General features: G+C 40.2%; 1 protein-coding gene across 4 annotated transcripts in view; it reads left to right on the top strand.

Annotated features, from left to right (window-relative positions):
* Ankrd44 (ankyrin repeat domain 44) overlaps positions 1-17941 on the top strand; it is a 300455-nt gene that overhangs the window by 174751 nt on the left and 107763 nt on the right. For all 4 annotated transcript variants that reach the window (XM_069995713.1, XM_069995712.1, XM_069995714.1 and 1 more), the window contains exons 7-10: positions 346-488; positions 1560-1772; positions 9821-9899; positions 16784-16898. In XM_069995713.1, the coding sequence (XP_069851814.1) occupies positions 346-488; positions 1560-1772; positions 9821-9899; positions 16784-16898 (550 nt within the window). The remainder of the gene's footprint in view (positions 1-345; positions 489-1559; positions 1773-9820; positions 9900-16783; positions 16899-17941) is intronic.

Raw genomic sequence — 17941 nt, 5'->3', positions numbered from 1 at the left:
AAGCTTGAGCAAAAAAAAAAAACAACAACAACAAAAAAACAACAAATCATAGAGACAAAAACATTTAGGTCCAAAGTTCAAGCCCTACCCCCTTTAAGAACCTTAAACTTTGCAAATACCAGTATCAAAAAAATAATATAGACAGTCAAATTGGCCTAAGTGCATCAGATACCTGATGGTGTCCTGAGGATGGGAGCCAGTGGATGTTGAGAGAGGCGGGGGAGGGGGAGGGAAAGAGAGAGAGAGGGAGAAAGTGATAAAAGCTCATAATGCTATTTTGGGTGCAATGAATTGCCAAATGTTCTGTGAAGGTTAATGGTATTTTCTGCTGCTTTGTTTATTAAGGCCACCTGGATGTTGTAGCATTGCTCATTAACCATGGTGCAGAAGTTACCTGTAAGGATAAGAAGGGTTACACCCCCCTGCATGCTGCGGCCTCCAACGGACAGCTCAATATTGTCAAACATCTCCTGAATCTGGGGGTAGAGGTGAGCCACTGTTAACATATCCCTGGGTAGCCTTTAGGTTTGTAGGTCTCTGTTTTTTAGAAACTTCATTCTTCTGCAATGTTATTCCCTTGGAGAATAAACTCCTTTGGAGTTTATGTGGTCATAAAGGGCCATAGAGTAAGGAAATCAAAAACAGACCTTCTGTGTCTACGTAGATAAATACATCAACACATAGTCTACATCATATATACTAATCTGTCATTTTTTTTAAGACTAGCTAGGATTCCTCATCCCACCTTCAGAATCTAGTTTTGCAAATGGTGGCTTACAGGCAGGATGAATGAATGAATGAATGAACGAATGAATGAATGGCTAGCCAGAGACACACAGCTGACACCTCTGATGTTGAGCTCGAGGAATTGGCCTGTTCTGTGCTTCTTCATCTAGCATGGCAGGGGCAACGGTGAGCTCTGGAATGTCCTTTCTCTGGAGGGAGGAAAAAACCAAGTGACCATACTGAGACTAGGATAGTGATACCCGGCACCGATCATGGACAATAATTGGGCACCATGGACTAAACCCAAATCAGGACAAAGCCACTAGAATATGGCCTGGTGCGGTATCCAGCTCCACAGCAAATGCAGAGCGGGTTGTGAGGCTGACTGTGTACAGGATCCACAGCCATCAGTCCCGCTACTCCTACCCTTTTCTTTTTATGTTTGCAGTGCCCAGTTTTTGAGTTTGGAACTCTCTTCCTGCTTCCCTTATTCTCATCTCTTCTGAAAACCAGAGCTAGCCTTTACCCTTTATCCTTGTTTTCTAGCCAGAGAAGAGAAGAGCTCTCACAAAAGGAATCCTCTGGCTCTTCTTAGATCACTTTTTGTTGCATTCAGTTTGGCCACTCTTTACCTCAGGGAGACAAGAGCTTTCAGGGTATCCTGCTGGGGTGAGCTTAAGCTTGGAGTAATTGTGCTGATGGATGGATATGTCTGTGCTCTCACCAAAGCCATTAGGCTTTTTTTAGTTGTTTTTCTTTGTGTGTGTGTGTGTGGAAAGTGGAATAAAGTAGTGCCAGTGTATTTAATTGCCTTACATTGGACTCATTTGCAGATTGATGAAATCAATGTCTATGGAAATACAGCACTTCACATTGCCTGCTACAATGGGCAGGATGCTGTGGTTAATGAGCTAATCGACTACGGTGCTAATGTGAACCAGCCCAACAACAACGGCTTCACCCCTTTGCATTTTGCTGCTGCCTCTACTCACGGTGCTCTGTGTCTGGAATTGTTAGTAAACAACGGGGCAGATGTTAACATTCAGGTATGACACTTACTCTCCCTGTGTCAGATAGCTTCAAACCAGCCTCTGTTTGAACAAACTAATCGCTATAAATTATGTCACGTTTTAATGAGTTGTTAAACGCATCTTGTCCTGGATCAGGATGCTTCTCCAGCTGTGATGGTACCATCTGGAAAGCACTGAGTTTCCAGCCATGTATCCTTGGTAGCTTAGTGAATGCTCCAAGACAAACACTGTGTCTCAAGGATATAGGCTCAGCCCAGATTCAAATAGTCTGTGTTGAGCTGCCTGGGAAGAACTGCAGAGAATTTGAAGGGAGGTCTGATGAGTATAGACCTGTTCCCCACTCTGGCATTGCCCCCAAATACTTTCCTGAAGTGAGCTGCAGATAGCAGCTTCAATGATGTATATTGATCTCATCCTGAAGATCATTCTTTTCTTGGCCACATTTACTAAGGACTGCCCTCTCCTGATATGGAGAAATACACCAAGATGAGGTATGTCTTGGTCCTCAGGGAAGGTGCAGTGTGGTAAGGGGATAATGTATGCTCAGATAATCATGGGGCAGGAGAGAACGTGATGAGTGTCTTCCCCACCCCCCCCCCCCGAAAGTAATGACGTGTTGCAAAGTAGAAGCAAGTGTTGGCTGGCTTCTTGTCTGGAAATCAGAAAAGGAAGGTTGGGTTTGAGCTGAAAAGATGATCAGTTGCGAAGAGGAGGCATAGAGATAATTTGAGAGGAGGTGTTCAGATAGAGAATGGCATAAGCAAAGGAGGTAGGAGCTGTGGATAGGATAAGCTGTGGGTGAACATTACCTTAGGTAAGTGGGTAAGTAGTTAGCTTTCTTTGACTAAGGAGATCCACACATGCAACATCATTATCATCTGGGTTCCTTTTGAATGTCGCATGGTTGAATATCCATTGCAACTTGCACCAGGAGACCTTGAACTCAGCTTCTGCATTAGCTTCCATTTCCCTAACTACACAGAGACGCTACAGCAAAGGTCTTGAGCAATCTGTTTCTGATTTGGATGATTTATAAGGTTGAATTTTAAGACTATCACACCAATCTTTTAAAACGACCTTCTGTATCTAATGTTCTTTTATTTTTTTTACTCTTTTTTTTTTTTGCCAGTCCTGGGGCTTGAACTCAGGGTCTGGGCACTGTTTCTGAGCTTCTTTTACTCAAGGCTAGAACTCTACCACTTGAGCCACAGTGCTATTTCCGGCTTTTTCTGTTTCTGTGGTATTGAGGAATCGAACTCAAAGTTTCATGCGTGCTGGGTAAGCACTCTACCACTAAACCACATTCCCAGACCCCCCCCCTTTTACATGTTTACTCATACTTTCTAGAATAACAATTTATAGTGATTAAGTAGAGTACAAAATGGATAAAAGGAAATAAGCCAGAAATAAGCTGAAATGAGGCACAAACAAGGAAGATGACTTACTTTAGTGGAAGAGTTTGGGCTTTTATAGTCAGTGGAGTCGCTAATCATTGGAGAGTCATATTGTCAAACCAGAGCATCATAAACAGTAATCAGATAATAGAATGCCAAAGGCAGAAAACACAAAGAAAAAAAGGCATATGTTATTACATAAAATTTTAAAACTTTTTATGGTAAAGAAAACAAGATAGAAAAAATGTCCATAGAACTCTGAACTTAAACAAAATTGAGAGGAGAATCCCAGGGAAATCTCTCTGCAATATATAAGAAAAAATTAAACACTCTTAAAATATAAGGAGCTCATACTAATCAAGAAAAAGTCTGGTAATTTACTACAAAGTTTAGACAAAAGCGGATCATAACAGAGAGACTAGAAATCCATAAAAATATCCAGCATCACTAATAATTTGAAAAATATACACTAATACCAAAATATATTTTTATTTTTAGTTCTGGTAAATGTAAAAAGAATAAAACCCAGTATGATTACAGAAAAATGTAATCAATAAATATGATTCCATTTTTTAATATTAAAAAAGTTATGTGTCTGAGTATGTGCACAGAGGGGCAAATACCTGGACAACATATCAATGTATAAGTATCGCTCACCACTGTGGAGAGAGGATGTCATGATTTCTGATTTTAGTCTCTATTTTTATCTTCTGTTTGCAACATGATGAGCATGTACTATTTCCAGTTAGAAGAACATAACAAGCTACTTTCATTTTAGAGATGAGAAAAATCCAAGTGTAGTGGTATACAGAGGGGATGACTTCGGGATAAGGGAACATCAATAAAACTGGTCTAACTCAGAGGTCATGAGGCTGGAGGAATGGAGGAGAACTCATGAGTGGGAGAGGCTTTGCAGACAACAACTAGGCCTTGGCACAACTAGCTACAATATGGGGGAGTTATAGGTGAATCTGGTGAAGAGAAGTGATGTACTGAAGTTAACTAAAGGTTAGGTGATCACTTCTGGGGTTTTAGCTGCTTGTATTCCAATCCCCGCTTAGATTTTGAATACCTAATTCAAAATCTTAATGATAAGAACATCGTTGCGTGTCTCACATTTTGGAGATATGTCTCATTTTTTCATCTATAAAATTAGAAAACAGTGTTGGGAGGATTAAACAGTTACACAGGGCAGTGTCTGCCACAGAGTAAGCACTTGGCAAATGAATACAATTGGTAATCATCTCTAAGAGCTGTGTCAAGAGAGGATAGGCTTAGGAGGTGAAACCAATGAATGTAGAGTTTGAGAAACAAGTTTTGAGCCATTAGTCAGTCTGAGGATCTAGTAACGAAAATATCTTCTAGTATAGAAGAGCATTTGAGAATAGAAGTAAAAATTTGAGGTTGTTGCATTCCCGTAAGGGTGTCAGTTGAAATTGGAAGTTATGCTGTCACCCAAGAAGAGAGGGCATAATAGGTGGGAGGAAAAGGGGAAGGGGACCCTATGCTTTCAGGATCAAGAAGAGGAAGAAGAGTGAGAGAAAGGGATAGGAAAAATGAGAAGAAGGAACTGAAGAGAGTGTGGTGTCTTCATAAGGGACAAGGCAGCCAGAAACAGAAGTGTAGAGTGGATGAGTTTCAGGGAATTTCAGGTATTTCCTCATCTTCTAAAGGAATCCCAGCCAAGGTCCCAAAAAGAAGAGCATGGTGGCAGGAGGTCAGGAAGCACCCTGGTGGCCCTACTACAGATATCTCCAGTATTGTGGACATCTGTCTGCATTCATAGGACATCCTCTGACACTGTCAAAGGAAGGCAAATTCCTGAGGCTAAAGGGGCTGTCTTTGTCAGCCTCTTTTTCGGTAACTGATAGTGTTGCCTGAATCTAGAAGGCCATACCTACTTACCTCTGCCCCTTCACTGACCAATGGCCAATTAGATTGGATAAGAGACTTCAACTGTATAAATAGACCTGAAAAGCATATTTACTTATTTTTACTATTTAATATTCCTATAGACCATTAATTATAACTAGCATCTAAGAGATGCCCTTTTAAAACCAGAGACTTGTGTTCTGAATCAAAACTCACTTTCATCCTCTATCTCCATCTTCTCTACACGCTCTGATTACCTTCATTCCTGTGGAGCCGTCCTGTGTGACTCAGGAGGTAGTTTTCTAATTAAACTTGTTATCTCTCTGTACCACATTGCTCACTGGGTTTTGAAAATGTTTGCAGAGGCAAGACAATTTGTATTTGTTTAGATTTTTCCAAAGTTTTAAGGAAATAGCATCTTGAAATGCAGCCAGTACCCACCGACGTTGCCTCTCTTCCCATAATAAGCTGGAAGGATGTCTTCAGGAGCAATTACAAGATAGATGGAAAGAGGAGGAGGGAGAGGTGTTCTGAGTGCATTTTACAGTCTTTCTTTCTTTCTTTCTTTCTTTCTTTCTTTCTTTCTTTCTTTCTTTCTTTCTTTCTTTCTTCCTTTCTTCCTTTCTTCCTTTCTTCCTTTCTTTCTTTCTTTCTTCCTTCCTTCCTTCCTTCCTTCCTTCCTTTCTTCCTTTCTTCCTTTCTTTCTTTCTTTCGTTCTTTCGTTCTTTCGTTCTTTCATTCTTTCTTTTCTTTCTTTTCTTTCTTTCTTTTTCTTTTTTTTGACTTAGATTGACCATGGCTCTACTTTGATTTGGTATTGTTAATTTCGGATACAATAACAAAGATGCTTTATGAAACAATCCATTGAAGTTGGCACCAATAGCTCATGCCTATAATCCTAGCTCCTTAGAAATCTGAGATCTAAGGATGATGGTTTGAAGCTAACCCAGGCAGAAATGTCCTTGAGACTCTTATCTCCAAATAAGTACTAAAAAGACAGAAGTGGAGCTGTGGCTGGAGTGGTTAGAGTACCAGACTTGAGTGAAAAGGCTAAGGGACAGTGCCTACCCTGAGTTTAAGCTCCAGTACTGACAAAACAAAACAACCCTCCCCCCCCACGCAAAACCCACAAAACCTCACAATTCATTGGAATTCATTTATACTTTGAAAATAGGAAGAACATATCCTTTATCTTCCCCATGACAGACAACACCGCAGATTCAGATATGCTTATCAACCCTATTTTTTGCAAGCATTTGAAGTTCAAGAAAGCACACTGATCGTAGTTGTGCTGGGTAAGACAGAGACAACAATTTACAATCTCGACTCATTTAGTAGATGAATCCAGGAAAGATTTGGAAGGACAGATCTGAAGTATCACATTGACACTATAGCTGACTTTTACATCTTACTAACTGTGGTCATTTCTTTCCCTTTACCCAGAGGCCCAAACACTCCCAGGGAGAAGCTGGGTGTGGTGTTTGCTGTCCTGAAATGGGACTGGCTTTGCAAGCTGTGCTCTGTGGAAACCAGTTAGTTCTGCCTTGGCTCTCCTTTTGCAATTTAGATAGTTGATAATCCTTAGGAAAAACTTTTATAACCTTTTCCAGGCGCAGGAAAGTGCTTAATTAAATATGAATATATTTCTAAACACTTTATCTATATTTAATCAAATGATAATTACTTGTACTTTCATATTAAATTCAAGAGAAAATACTGGAACAAAATTTAAAGAAATAGCACCACCTAGAGACAGTTAATATCAACGCTGAAATTTTTGCCTTTTCTTCCCTTACAATTTTGGTTTGTCAAAAAAATATTTTTTTTAAAAGAAACCTATTTTTATTTAAAACTGGCTTTTCAGTCATTTGAACTGTGTCTAGTCCTAATATCCAGGACCAGACTCTGGAGTTCGATAGCTTTAAGGGACCTCTTAATTACTTCCCCTTTTCTTCTAAAAATGGTATCTTCAATAAAGCATCAAGGTTACTGTCATTCTCCTTTCTCAATAATTTCAGATTCAAGTCCTTAACCATATTAAATAGATCCTATTATGTCCCTTATATACTTAAACTATAATGTTACCTTTTTTTTTTTGGTCAAGATGTAGTTACTTTCTGATTACCTTCTATTGGCACAGACTTAGTGTAACTACTTTCCTCTTTCCTAAGGAAGAGACAGACTTACAGGATATAATGTGTGGTTTTACTATAAGCTATTTAGTCTACAGTCTAAAATAGTGGCTTTTAAATTTGAATGTAGTATGCAAGTTAGAAAGGAATTTTTTTTTGTCCAACTTCCAATTCAGTCTCCATTTTTTTTTTTTTTTGGTTGGTCTTGGGGCTTGAACTCTGGGCCTGAGCACTGTTCCTCAGCTCTTCAGCTCAAGGCGAGCACTCTACACTTGAGCTACAGCACCACTTCCTCAGTCTCCATTTTTTGAACAAGAACTCTTGGAATGGATAGACTTTGGTCTACTAAAAGATACTTACTTCAGTGACTGTTTTCCAGTGTGGATTATTTTTTTTTTTTACAATAGTCATTTTCTTTTGCGGGCCAGTTCTGGGGCTTGAACTCAGGGTCTGGGTGCTATTCCTGAGCTTTTTTTGCTCAAGGCTCCACAGCTCCACTTTTGGCTTTTTGGTAGTTAATTAGAGATAAGAGTCACACAGACTTTCCTGCCAGGGCTGACATTGAACCATGATCCTCAGATCTCAGCCTCCTGAGTACTTAGGATTACTGGGGTTAGCCACCAGTGCCAGGCTTACAGTAGTCATTTTAAAACTTAGATATGTAGATTAAATCACAAAAATTTAGCATAGAGTTTTGAAACTTCATATTTTAATATCAGAGAAACATTTCTTTAAGTCTAAACATTTCCAGTTTAGAAAAAATAAAGGTGGCATGCATTTAAAAAGTATACTTGATAACTGGGTGTTGGTAGCTCATACCTATAATCATAGGTACTCAGGAGGCTGAAATCTGAGGATTGGGTTTGAAGCCAGCCTGGGCAGGAAAGTAAGACTATTATCTCCAATTAAGCAACAAGAAGCAGGAAATGGAGGAGCTGAGCCTCAAGGCACAGCAGCTCAGGAACAGCACCCAGGCCTTGAGTTCATACCCCAGGACAAGCACCAAAAAAGTAAATAAATAAATAAAAGCACTTGAATGAAACTAAGGATTCATGTTTTCCTTTGTATATGGCAGCTAGATTTAGTGTACAAATTCCTAAGTGAATACGTTCGGTGGAATGCAAGTGTATATAAATGTATTAGCTGAATAGGGTAGATTCAAGGGAGAGTTCAAATAGTATAATTCCTTAGAAAGGCAACATCAAAGTTCAGCAAAAGAAAGTGGGTACTTGAAAGGGGTGGGGTGTGCTCCAGAGGAAAGGGATAGATGAACGAAGAAGAGTGGGAGAACACAGTCATGAATCCAATGCATATCCTACAACATTAAAGAGGACTGACAGGTACGTAGGGGAGGGTGAGTGAGAATGATGAAAGACATTGTATTCATAAGCTACTTTTAAAAATGGAAACTCCTTTGTTAGAATTACGTGTAAAGAGTTTAAAAAAGGATGCTTCTTGACTTATGGTGAGATTCGGTCCTCCATCCCAGTACATCCATCCTGATGGGACTGAAATACATTTACCGCACCTAACCTACCAAACAGCATGCCTCAGGAGTTGGTCCATGTAGAGCATCAGCTGTTCACCCATGGTGCAAGCCAGCTGCTGCTACTGCTCTTCCATACCTCTGGAGTGTTTCACATCACATATTGCTTATTGCTACCCCAGGGAAAGATCAAACTTCAATTCTCTCCCTCTGTCCCTCCCTCCCTCCCTCCCTCTTTCCCTCCCTCCCTCCTTCCCTCTCTGTCTCTGTCTCTCTCTGTCTCTCTCTGTCTCTGCCTTCTCTCACCTTCCTTCCTATCCTCCTTTCTCCCTCCCTCCCTTCTTCCTTTCCTCTTCTCCACCTATTTCTTCTTTTATTCCAGTGCTGGGCTTGAACTCCAGGGCCTGGGTGCTGACCCTTAGCTTTTCCCCTCAAGGCTAGTGCTCTGTCACTTGAACCACAGCTCCACTTCTGACTTTATGCTAGTTAATTGGAGATAATAAGAGTTTCGTGGCCTTCCTGCCTGGGCTGGCTTTTGAATTGTGACCTTCAGATCTCAACCTCCTGGGCTAGGTTTACATGTGTAAGCTAATGACACCCAGCTAAAATTCTCATTTGGTCTTCTAATGATAGGTTTTGTACATTTTCCATGTTTTGGCTTAATCCCTGTTGAGAAGTTCCTTAATTTGTATCATGAATAATAAAAGATGTATAAATTGAATACACATTTCTAGCTGATTATCAAAAATGGCAATTTTCTGAGCAGTTTCACACCTTAACCCTATGATTTCTAGAAAAGCAGGTGAAGGAAGAGATTCTCTTTTAGGACAACCAAAAGGGTATTCTCTATGGAGCTGGGACCTAGGGAATAGTGTAAGGTTTCAGGTCAGTTTCAAGAGCTGCCAGGAGTCATGGCAGATGAGTGGCCAGGCAGACAGGACTATGTAAATTACATATCACTTGTCTTTTTAAAAGTTGCCAGTACATTTTAAGACAGGAAATGACTTTTTTTTTGGTGGGGGGAGTTTGCTCTCTAAGCTTCTTGAAAATAGTGTTATATAAAATAACTTGAGAGGTTACACATTTTACCTTTATCTCCAAATTATCTTTGTAACTGTTGATTATATCCATACATATGTGATATTACCATCTCATGAGCAACTCTATCCTCATTTTCAGAGTAAAGATGGCAAAAGTCCACTGCACATGACAGCTGTCCATGGAAGATTCACACGGTCACAAACCCTCATTCAGAATGGTAAGAGATGCTTCCGTAGTGTGGTTATTTGCATAGTTTTTTGGTCTGACTGGGTTAACTCCAGTCACCTGAGTATGAACCTTGATGCTCTCTGGTTTCGTTTTTTTTGATAAGCATGGGTCGACACAGTTCTTTGACACCTTTGGCTGGAAGCTCATTATCAGACATACCCCAGCATTCTCCTCAGGAGTGAAGGGAGAGCAGAAAGGCACTGGTTCCCAGCCAGTTCCCAGCCAGGCAGAGAACACGGGAGCTGTTTTGAAACTGAAATGATACACCATCTTTCTATCTTACCTTTTAGCTCTAAAACCTAATAAAGATAAGCAGCATATATTTCCTAATAGCAAATTGAGATTATTCTTAGATTCTAGAATTCACCATAGTTCCCTAAGACCAGTAATGGTAGGAAAAAAACAAAGGTAGGAAAAGGAGATGACTCAGAGGAAAGGCAGGTAAGTATATGATAGAAAGAATAATAAAATCACAGGCTCACCAGAAACCTGAGAGTCACATAGCACAGTAATTTTCCAGGCTTACAACAGAGGGTTGCTTGGACTTTCATGGGCTGTCTCTGATGGAGGATGTTGGCCAGCATCTGTGCTGGGTTGACTTTGAGAACACAACTGAGTATCTCTGTAAATATTTCTCAATTTTTAATTTGACTTTTTAATTATTGATTCAACATATAAATTTATGGGTCTAATGTATCTTGAATAGAAAATAACTTAACAGATATTTTAACAGCAACAATAGCAACAACAACAAATACCATGTCTAGTTCGGATCTTCAGCTCATATTCCAGGTCATTCTGGCTGTTCCCAAACTGGTTTTAGTTAACCCTCATTTCTGATACTAGTCACTTTTCTTGGAGCTGTATTTTTTTTCCTTCTCTATAAGAATTTTGGGTGACATGTACTTGGGGTTGTTATCAATGCTGATTTAAGAATTCAAGACATAAAACTGAAAAGTCATTTGGCATCTGGATGGGAGACCTGCCACTGAAATTATGCTTAGAAAGCAAAATATCTATGGAAAAGTAGAGGAAATATATAAGCATTTCAATGAATTTGTAGAAGAAAAAAAGGCTCCAGCAAGCTAAGGAAAGTAAAATAGAAATGAACTGCCCAATACCTATTATTTCTAATTTGGAATCTGGGTCATGTCTTTGACGTTCATTTTACTGAGAGGATCACTTTTGGTTTATTTTGCCAAGGGGAGATGCGACTGCAGCCTTTCTTTTTTGATTTCCTTCTTACTTTTCTTTTTCCATTGCATTTCTCAACTGTTTTTCAGAAACAATGTGTCTCTTCAAAAGCAAAATAAAAATTTAAAGAAATTTCATGTGAATGTAATCAGTGGGCCTTAGTTAAATAATAAATGGATATAAAACTATTATTCCTTATTAAAGAAATCTCAAACAGGAGGGACAAAGTGGGAGAGAAAAATAATTTCTCACCTTATAAATATTACTCTCTACTGGCCAATCCCCATATGATCAAAGCCTTTCCCTTGAGTCAAGACCATGTCCCAGCTCCGCTCTGCCATGTGTATAGGCTTGCGGTAGACGTGGGAAGTTTCTGGGTGTTTTGACTTCCCTATGAATCATTATTGGGCTGTAAGACTTGGACAATCTTGCTGGACTTGAGGGTTGGGGCTAAACCCAGAATAGGTCCTTTCTCATATTCTCTGGGTTCAAAGGATCTTTGGTTCTGAGATTATCTCATTTTTGTCTGGTTTGGCATCTTGCTTGTATGCTGGGTAGAATCCCAGGCCTATACAGATGGGGATATAGCGGCTACAATACATAGACTAGTATGGGTAATGTTAAAGCTAGCGTTGGGGCCGGGAAGGTGGCTCAGTGGTAGAGCACTTGTCTTGCATGCATGAGGCCCTGGGTTCGATTCCTCAGCACCACATAAGCAAAAAGAGAAAAGCTGGAAGTGGTGCTGTGGCTCAAGTGGTAGAGCGCTAGCCTTGAGCTGATGAGCTGAGGGACAGCACCCAGGCACAGAGTTCAGGCCCCACAACCGGACCCCCCAAACAAAAAAAAAAGCTAGCATTGCCTGAGTGTTCCCTCTGTGCCAGGCTCAACTTCCCTGTGAGAGAGGAGTATTATTTATTATTATTATTCCCATTTCAAAAACGGGAAAAGTAAGACAGCAAGTTCATCATTGGTGTCAGAATGTATGACTAGTAGGTTGAGAAACAGGGACTGGAATACAGATAGTCTAACATCAGGCATCAGGAATTGAACTCCTACACTTATATACATGTTTTCTGGAAGAACAAGGATGGCAACTGTTTTTGTTTTGGTCGGTTGTGGGGCTTGAACCCTGGGCTTGAGTGTTGTACTTGGGCCCTCTTCAGCTCAAGGCGAGCACTCTACTGCTTGAGCCACAGCGCCACTTCTGGTTTTCTAGTGGTTTATTGGAGATAAGAGTCTCACAGCCTTTCCTGCCTGGGCTGGCTTTGAATTGTGATCCTCAGATCTCAGCCTCCTGAGTAGCTAGGATTACAGGTGTGAGCCACCAGCGCCCACCACAACTGTTTTTTTTAAAATTATTATTATTTTATTGCCAGTCTTGGGGCTTGAACTCAGGGCCTAAGCACTGTCCCTGAGCTTCTTTCTTGCTGAAGACTAGCACTCTACCACTTGAGCCACAGCACCACTTCTGGCTTTTTCTGCTTATGTGGTCCTGAGGAATCAAACTCAGGGCTTCATGCATGCAAGGCAAGTACTCTACCACTAAGCCACCTTCCCAGCCAGGCAACTGGTTTTTAACTTGAACTCTTCTCTAAAAGACACTTCTATTTGAAATTGAATTATCCCTATACAAGAACAATTGGGTATTTTCTTCATTTTTATTTAATTTTATTCTATTTGTGTTATCTTTAAATAGTTTCACAAAGGAGTTGCCGTTTATCAAAGCAGCTTATGAATACAATATATCTTGATCAGTGTCTCCTCTTTCAATATTCTCTATCCTCCCTCGCCTATCTACCCCTTCTCTCACTCTTCTTAATTTTGTAGGGCATACATGAGATTCTTGACTGTATTCTCCCCTCTTCTGGGTATTTTCTTCTTCCTGCTGATAATTGTTTGCATTCATTATACATGTGAGAACTGTGAGTTCTTCGATATTATTGGACATTTTTTAAATGCACATGAACAGACTAGGAAATTCGTTTTTTTTCTTCCCCCACTTGTTAGTCTGGGGGAGGAGGGTGAAACCCTTCTTCCCAGAGGCTCATACCCCAGGGCCTGGTGTCATTTTCCTTGTGAGTCACAACATACACATAGAAGCCATTGTGACTTCCCCAAGTTGGAGGGCACCCCCATGAAGGAATACCTCTCTGCTCCCCTAACCACTGACCATGGTGCTGAGGAATGCTTGTTATGTTTATTTGTTCTCTCATTAAATTGCTTTTTACAGCATATCTCTGATCCCAGACAACTCTTCAGTTAGAGTGATTCGTTCTCCATAATAACTGTTTTTTCCAGAATCATCCAACTTTAGGTCATTTAAAAAACATTACTGCCAGGCACGGATAGCTCACATCTGTAATTCTCATAAGTCTGTGAGGATCTTATCTCTACCAAACTACCAAAAAAGCCAGAAGTGAAGCTGTGGCTCAAGTGGTTGAGCACTAGCCATGAGCAAAAGGGACAGAGCCCTGAGTTCAACCCCAGGACTGGCACACAAAATTTAAAAAATGTAAAAAATGTGTTTTTTTCTGTAGTTAGTAATCAAAGTGTACTTGTGCTCAGATCATTTTGTTTATCCGAAGCTGCCTTGTCACAGCAAGAGAGAAAAGGGAACTGGAAGAAGATTTGGTCCATTGTCTGGAGGCATTTGACCCCCGTCCTTGGTAGGAGACAGGTGCCTTAGATGCTATTCAGCAAGTTAGAAAAGTTCAAAAATGACGCTATGGAAGCTTTATAAATAAAGAGATCTTGTACCAAAGAAGTCCAATGCTAGGTTAGTCTAAATGTGAACCTTTGGATGTTTTTGGTCTCACCATCCTGAAGCAACTGAATAAGATAGATGACCGTTATCTTTTGTGCAATAAAAAACTAATGTCGGATGAATGCGTAAAGTTGATTAACTGTCCCTTTGGATATGCTCTGAATACTTTCCAACTTACAAATGCTGTGTAGCTCACTAATTATTAATGAGCAATTACTGACATTAACTTGCAACCTCCAGATGAATAATACAGACATTTAATTTACATTTCAGGCAAATCTTGAAGATTTTCAGGTGAAAGTGAAAGGTTTCTATATTGCCAATAAAATAGAAATTCAGTCATGTAGAAATCTTACTTTACTAGAAAACATTTTCAGAACATGTACACTGTCTTTCTTTTATTTTCCATTAAATGATGGTTTCCTGAAATATATTGTAAAGGACAACAAATGCATAGGTAGATGATAATTTTCTCTATCTATCTATGGGTTGGAGTTGACTTATGAAATGCAGCAACAAAAATAAGAAAATATCTACTCATATTTTTTTCCTGATACTTTTACTCTTCTTTTCCTCTACTTGCTTTTTTGGCCTTTTGAGGCGGGTAAACCTGAAAGCCCTTGTATTTCTTCAAGAAGGTTTGGTAGTCTTGGCTGGGATCCTGTTCAGGGTGATGTTCAGGGCAAAGCCTTCTCTGAAGTCTGGGGATCCCCCTCCCCATCTCCCCAGATCAGTTCTGTGGCTAACCCCTGCAGTCAGAAGAGTGTGGCAGTCCTTAGACAGACATGTCCAGTCTGGATCTCTCTGAGACATCTGTGAGAATACGTAGCCACCTGTCCTCCAAAATACTGTCAAATCACAAAAATAAGGTGATCTAAATTGCATGTATCTAAAACTAGAGTGCAGTGAATGTCCCCCTAGTTTCTAGCAGATGACAGTAGCTAACTTTATTGTTTTTCTGATTGTAAAACTTGGACATGCTTACTGGAAATAAAATCATTAAGGAGTCTTCCATGGTCCTGTAATGTGTCACCATAATCCTAGCCCCAGAATTTCTCATTGACAGTCTGATAAAAGTTCTGGATTTTTCTTTTTTAAAATTATTATTATTATTATTAATTTTGCCAGTCCTGGGGTTTGAACTCAGGGCGTAGGCACTGTCCCTGAACTTCTTTTGCGCAAGGCTAGCACTCTACCACTTGAGCCACAGTGCCACTTCTGGCTTTTTCTGTTTATGTGGTACTGAGGAATCAAACCAGGGCTTCTTGTATACTAGGCAAGCACTCTACCACTAAGCCACATTCCAAGCCCATAAAGTTCTGAATTTTTCTATTCTCTCTATCTCTGTGTGTGTGTGTCTGTCTAGATATATAATTATTAATTTTGTATATATCTGGATAGGTATGCAGTTATTACTTTTTATTATTGTTCTTTTTGAACAACTCATTTAAAAAATAAATATAGGAACAATGATCTGAGGGGAACTCAGTATTTGGATCAAGTTGCTGCTTCTATTTCTCTGTCATGGTCAAAGACAAGAAGGGATTACCATTTTGTAAATAGTTCCACATGTGTAAACTTATTGGCAGCAGATTGATTTTCACAATAAGCTCTACACGTAGAAGGGTTGGCAGCAGAGTGAAGCTTCTTAAATCTGTGCACTGATTGTGATTTTTTTTGCGCTCTTACTCCCTCCACAGGCCCACACAACTTTTGGTAATTATTTCACTTTGTAGCAGATTCATGCTCACTAACTCTATGTTCTTTTTTGCTTTGTTGTTTTGTTTTGGTGCTGATCCTGGGGTTTGAACTCGGGGCCTAGACACTATCCTTGAGCTGTTATGCTCAATACTAGTGCTCTATTATTTGAGCCATAGCTCCACTTCTGGCTTTTTGCTAGTTATTTGGAAATAAGATTCTCTCAGATTTATCTGCCCGGGCTGGCTTCCAATGTCAATTGTCAGATCTGCCTCCTGAGTAGCAAGGATTACAAGTATCAGCCACCAACACCTTGCTTTAGTTGACCCATCTATATTTAAGCTAGATAAGCTACATGGAATATTTTCTTAAACTTGTAGCCCCTTTGGTTGTTAAAGTTTAGCATGAGATTTACATAATAATTATTTTTTTTTGTCGGTCTTGGGACCTGAACTCTGGGACTGGGTGCTGTCCCTCAGCTCTTCAGTTTAAGGCTAGAGCTCTACTACTTGAGCCACAGCACCACTTCCAGCTTTTTCTGTTTATGTGGTGCTGAGGAATCGAACCCAGGGCCTCATGCATGCAAGGCAAGCACTCTACCACAGAGCCATCTTCTCAGCCCTATTTATTTTTTAAAATTAAAATTAAATGTCGTAAGTGTTACATTTATGGAATTTGGTTATATTGTTCATTTAGAACAGGATGTATGTTATGTGATTTTAGATCCTCAAATAAGATGATATAGAACGATTTTTCAAAAGCATTTCTCTCTCTGCAGATAGTACACTGTAATGCTACCTCTTTTTTTGGCGGGGGGGGGGGGCGGGGAGGGGGAGGTCCAGTCATGGGGCCTGAACTCTGGGCCTGGGCGCTGTCCCTCAGCTCTTCAGCTCAAAGCTAGCGCTCTACCACTTGAGCCACAGTGCCACTTCTGGCTTTTTTCTTTTTGCTTATGTGGTGCTGAGGAATCGAACCCAGGGCCTCATGCATGCAAGGCAAGTGCTTTACCACTGAGCCACCTTCCCAGCCCCTGTAATGCTACTTCTGCTTCAGAGGGTGACATGCCCCCTTAAAAACATTCTTACACTTCAGAGCAGAAATGCACATTGGAGTAGAAAAGAAATCATCATTTCATCAACATCAGCAATGGGCATAGAGCATCGTACCTGAATCACCTTGGGCCCTTGCGTTATCCTGTATTCAAATATCTCTTTCAGGTGGTGAAATCGACTGTGTGGATAAGGATGGCAATACACCTCTCCATGTGGCTGCAAGATACGGCCATGAACTTTTGATTAACACCTTAATAACCAGTGGAGCTGACACAGCCAAGTAGGTGACTGAAAAAAGTACGGTGATGGGACTTCCACGCATGGGAACGTTGCCAAAGGCACTCAGCCATGCCGTAAGAGGGTTCCCATTTGTTCAAGTTGCAGTAGATCTGCATCATTATAATAAGCACACATTAAATTTGAACTAAATTAGGTGACCACTAAGGACAGATACATGGAAGAACCAATTGTATTTTTCACCTGTAGTAGAATGAGGTCTATTCCAGTGGTTTTAATTAAGGAGATTTGAATCTCATTTCTAGTGTTCTGTTCTCAATGGACTACGTTAGATAAACAGCATAGACAGTTTGACACATTGAGAATTAGTTCAGAGTTCTGGTTCAGTTTTCAAGATGCAATTACAGGGCACAATAGAGTCGATCTGTAACATAAGGAAGGCGGAACCCGATTTCATAAGTGACCTGATTTCGTAAGTGAACTTATATAGTAAAAATATATAAAGCAACAACTTGGGTTGTTGGGGGACTCCAGTAGAAAGGACCAGATTGGTCTCTGCAGGGAGCTTATAATTTTGTTTGGAGCCCAAGTCTACCAAAGTCAAGAGCCACTAAAAGTACTGTATTACAGAGTCCAAAATGAAACCGAATTTGGATGGCAATGATGTTTGGTATATATACCATAGAGGGTAGATCTGAAGGAGAAAGCTCTAAAGTGGCAAACGTTTTCTAGAAAGTCTTCAAGGAGATGTTTTAGGTTGGCTGGGGAGGATGAGAAACCCTCTAACAGAGCAGAGGGTAGATCCACTCCCAGGGAGGAGGAAGGCAGTCTATGGAGCAGACAGTACATGATGATGCTTTGCTATGCTCAAGTTACATGTGGTGTTCCAGATTCTCTCTAGGATCTAGTCCAGCCTACCTTATTTCTAATCCATGGAACTTTGACCCTGTTACTCAATCCCTCTGCTTTGTTTTCCTTATTTGAAAAATGGGAGTACCAGTCTATAGGTTTGTTATAAAGCTTAAATAACTTCATTAGTAATGTAGCTTTCTGGCATATGAGTTACATAAGCACATCAGCTAAGGT

Source organism: Dipodomys merriami, unplaced genomic scaffold, assembly GCF_024711535.1.
Source record: "Dipodomys merriami isolate MVZ:Mamm:240054 unplaced genomic scaffold, mDipMer1.0.p SCAF_49, whole genome shotgun sequence".
In the NCBI taxonomy this organism is placed as follows: domain Eukaryota; kingdom Metazoa; phylum Chordata; class Mammalia; order Rodentia; family Heteromyidae; genus Dipodomys; species Dipodomys merriami.
This window is presented reverse-complemented; position numbering and strand designations above follow the sequence as displayed.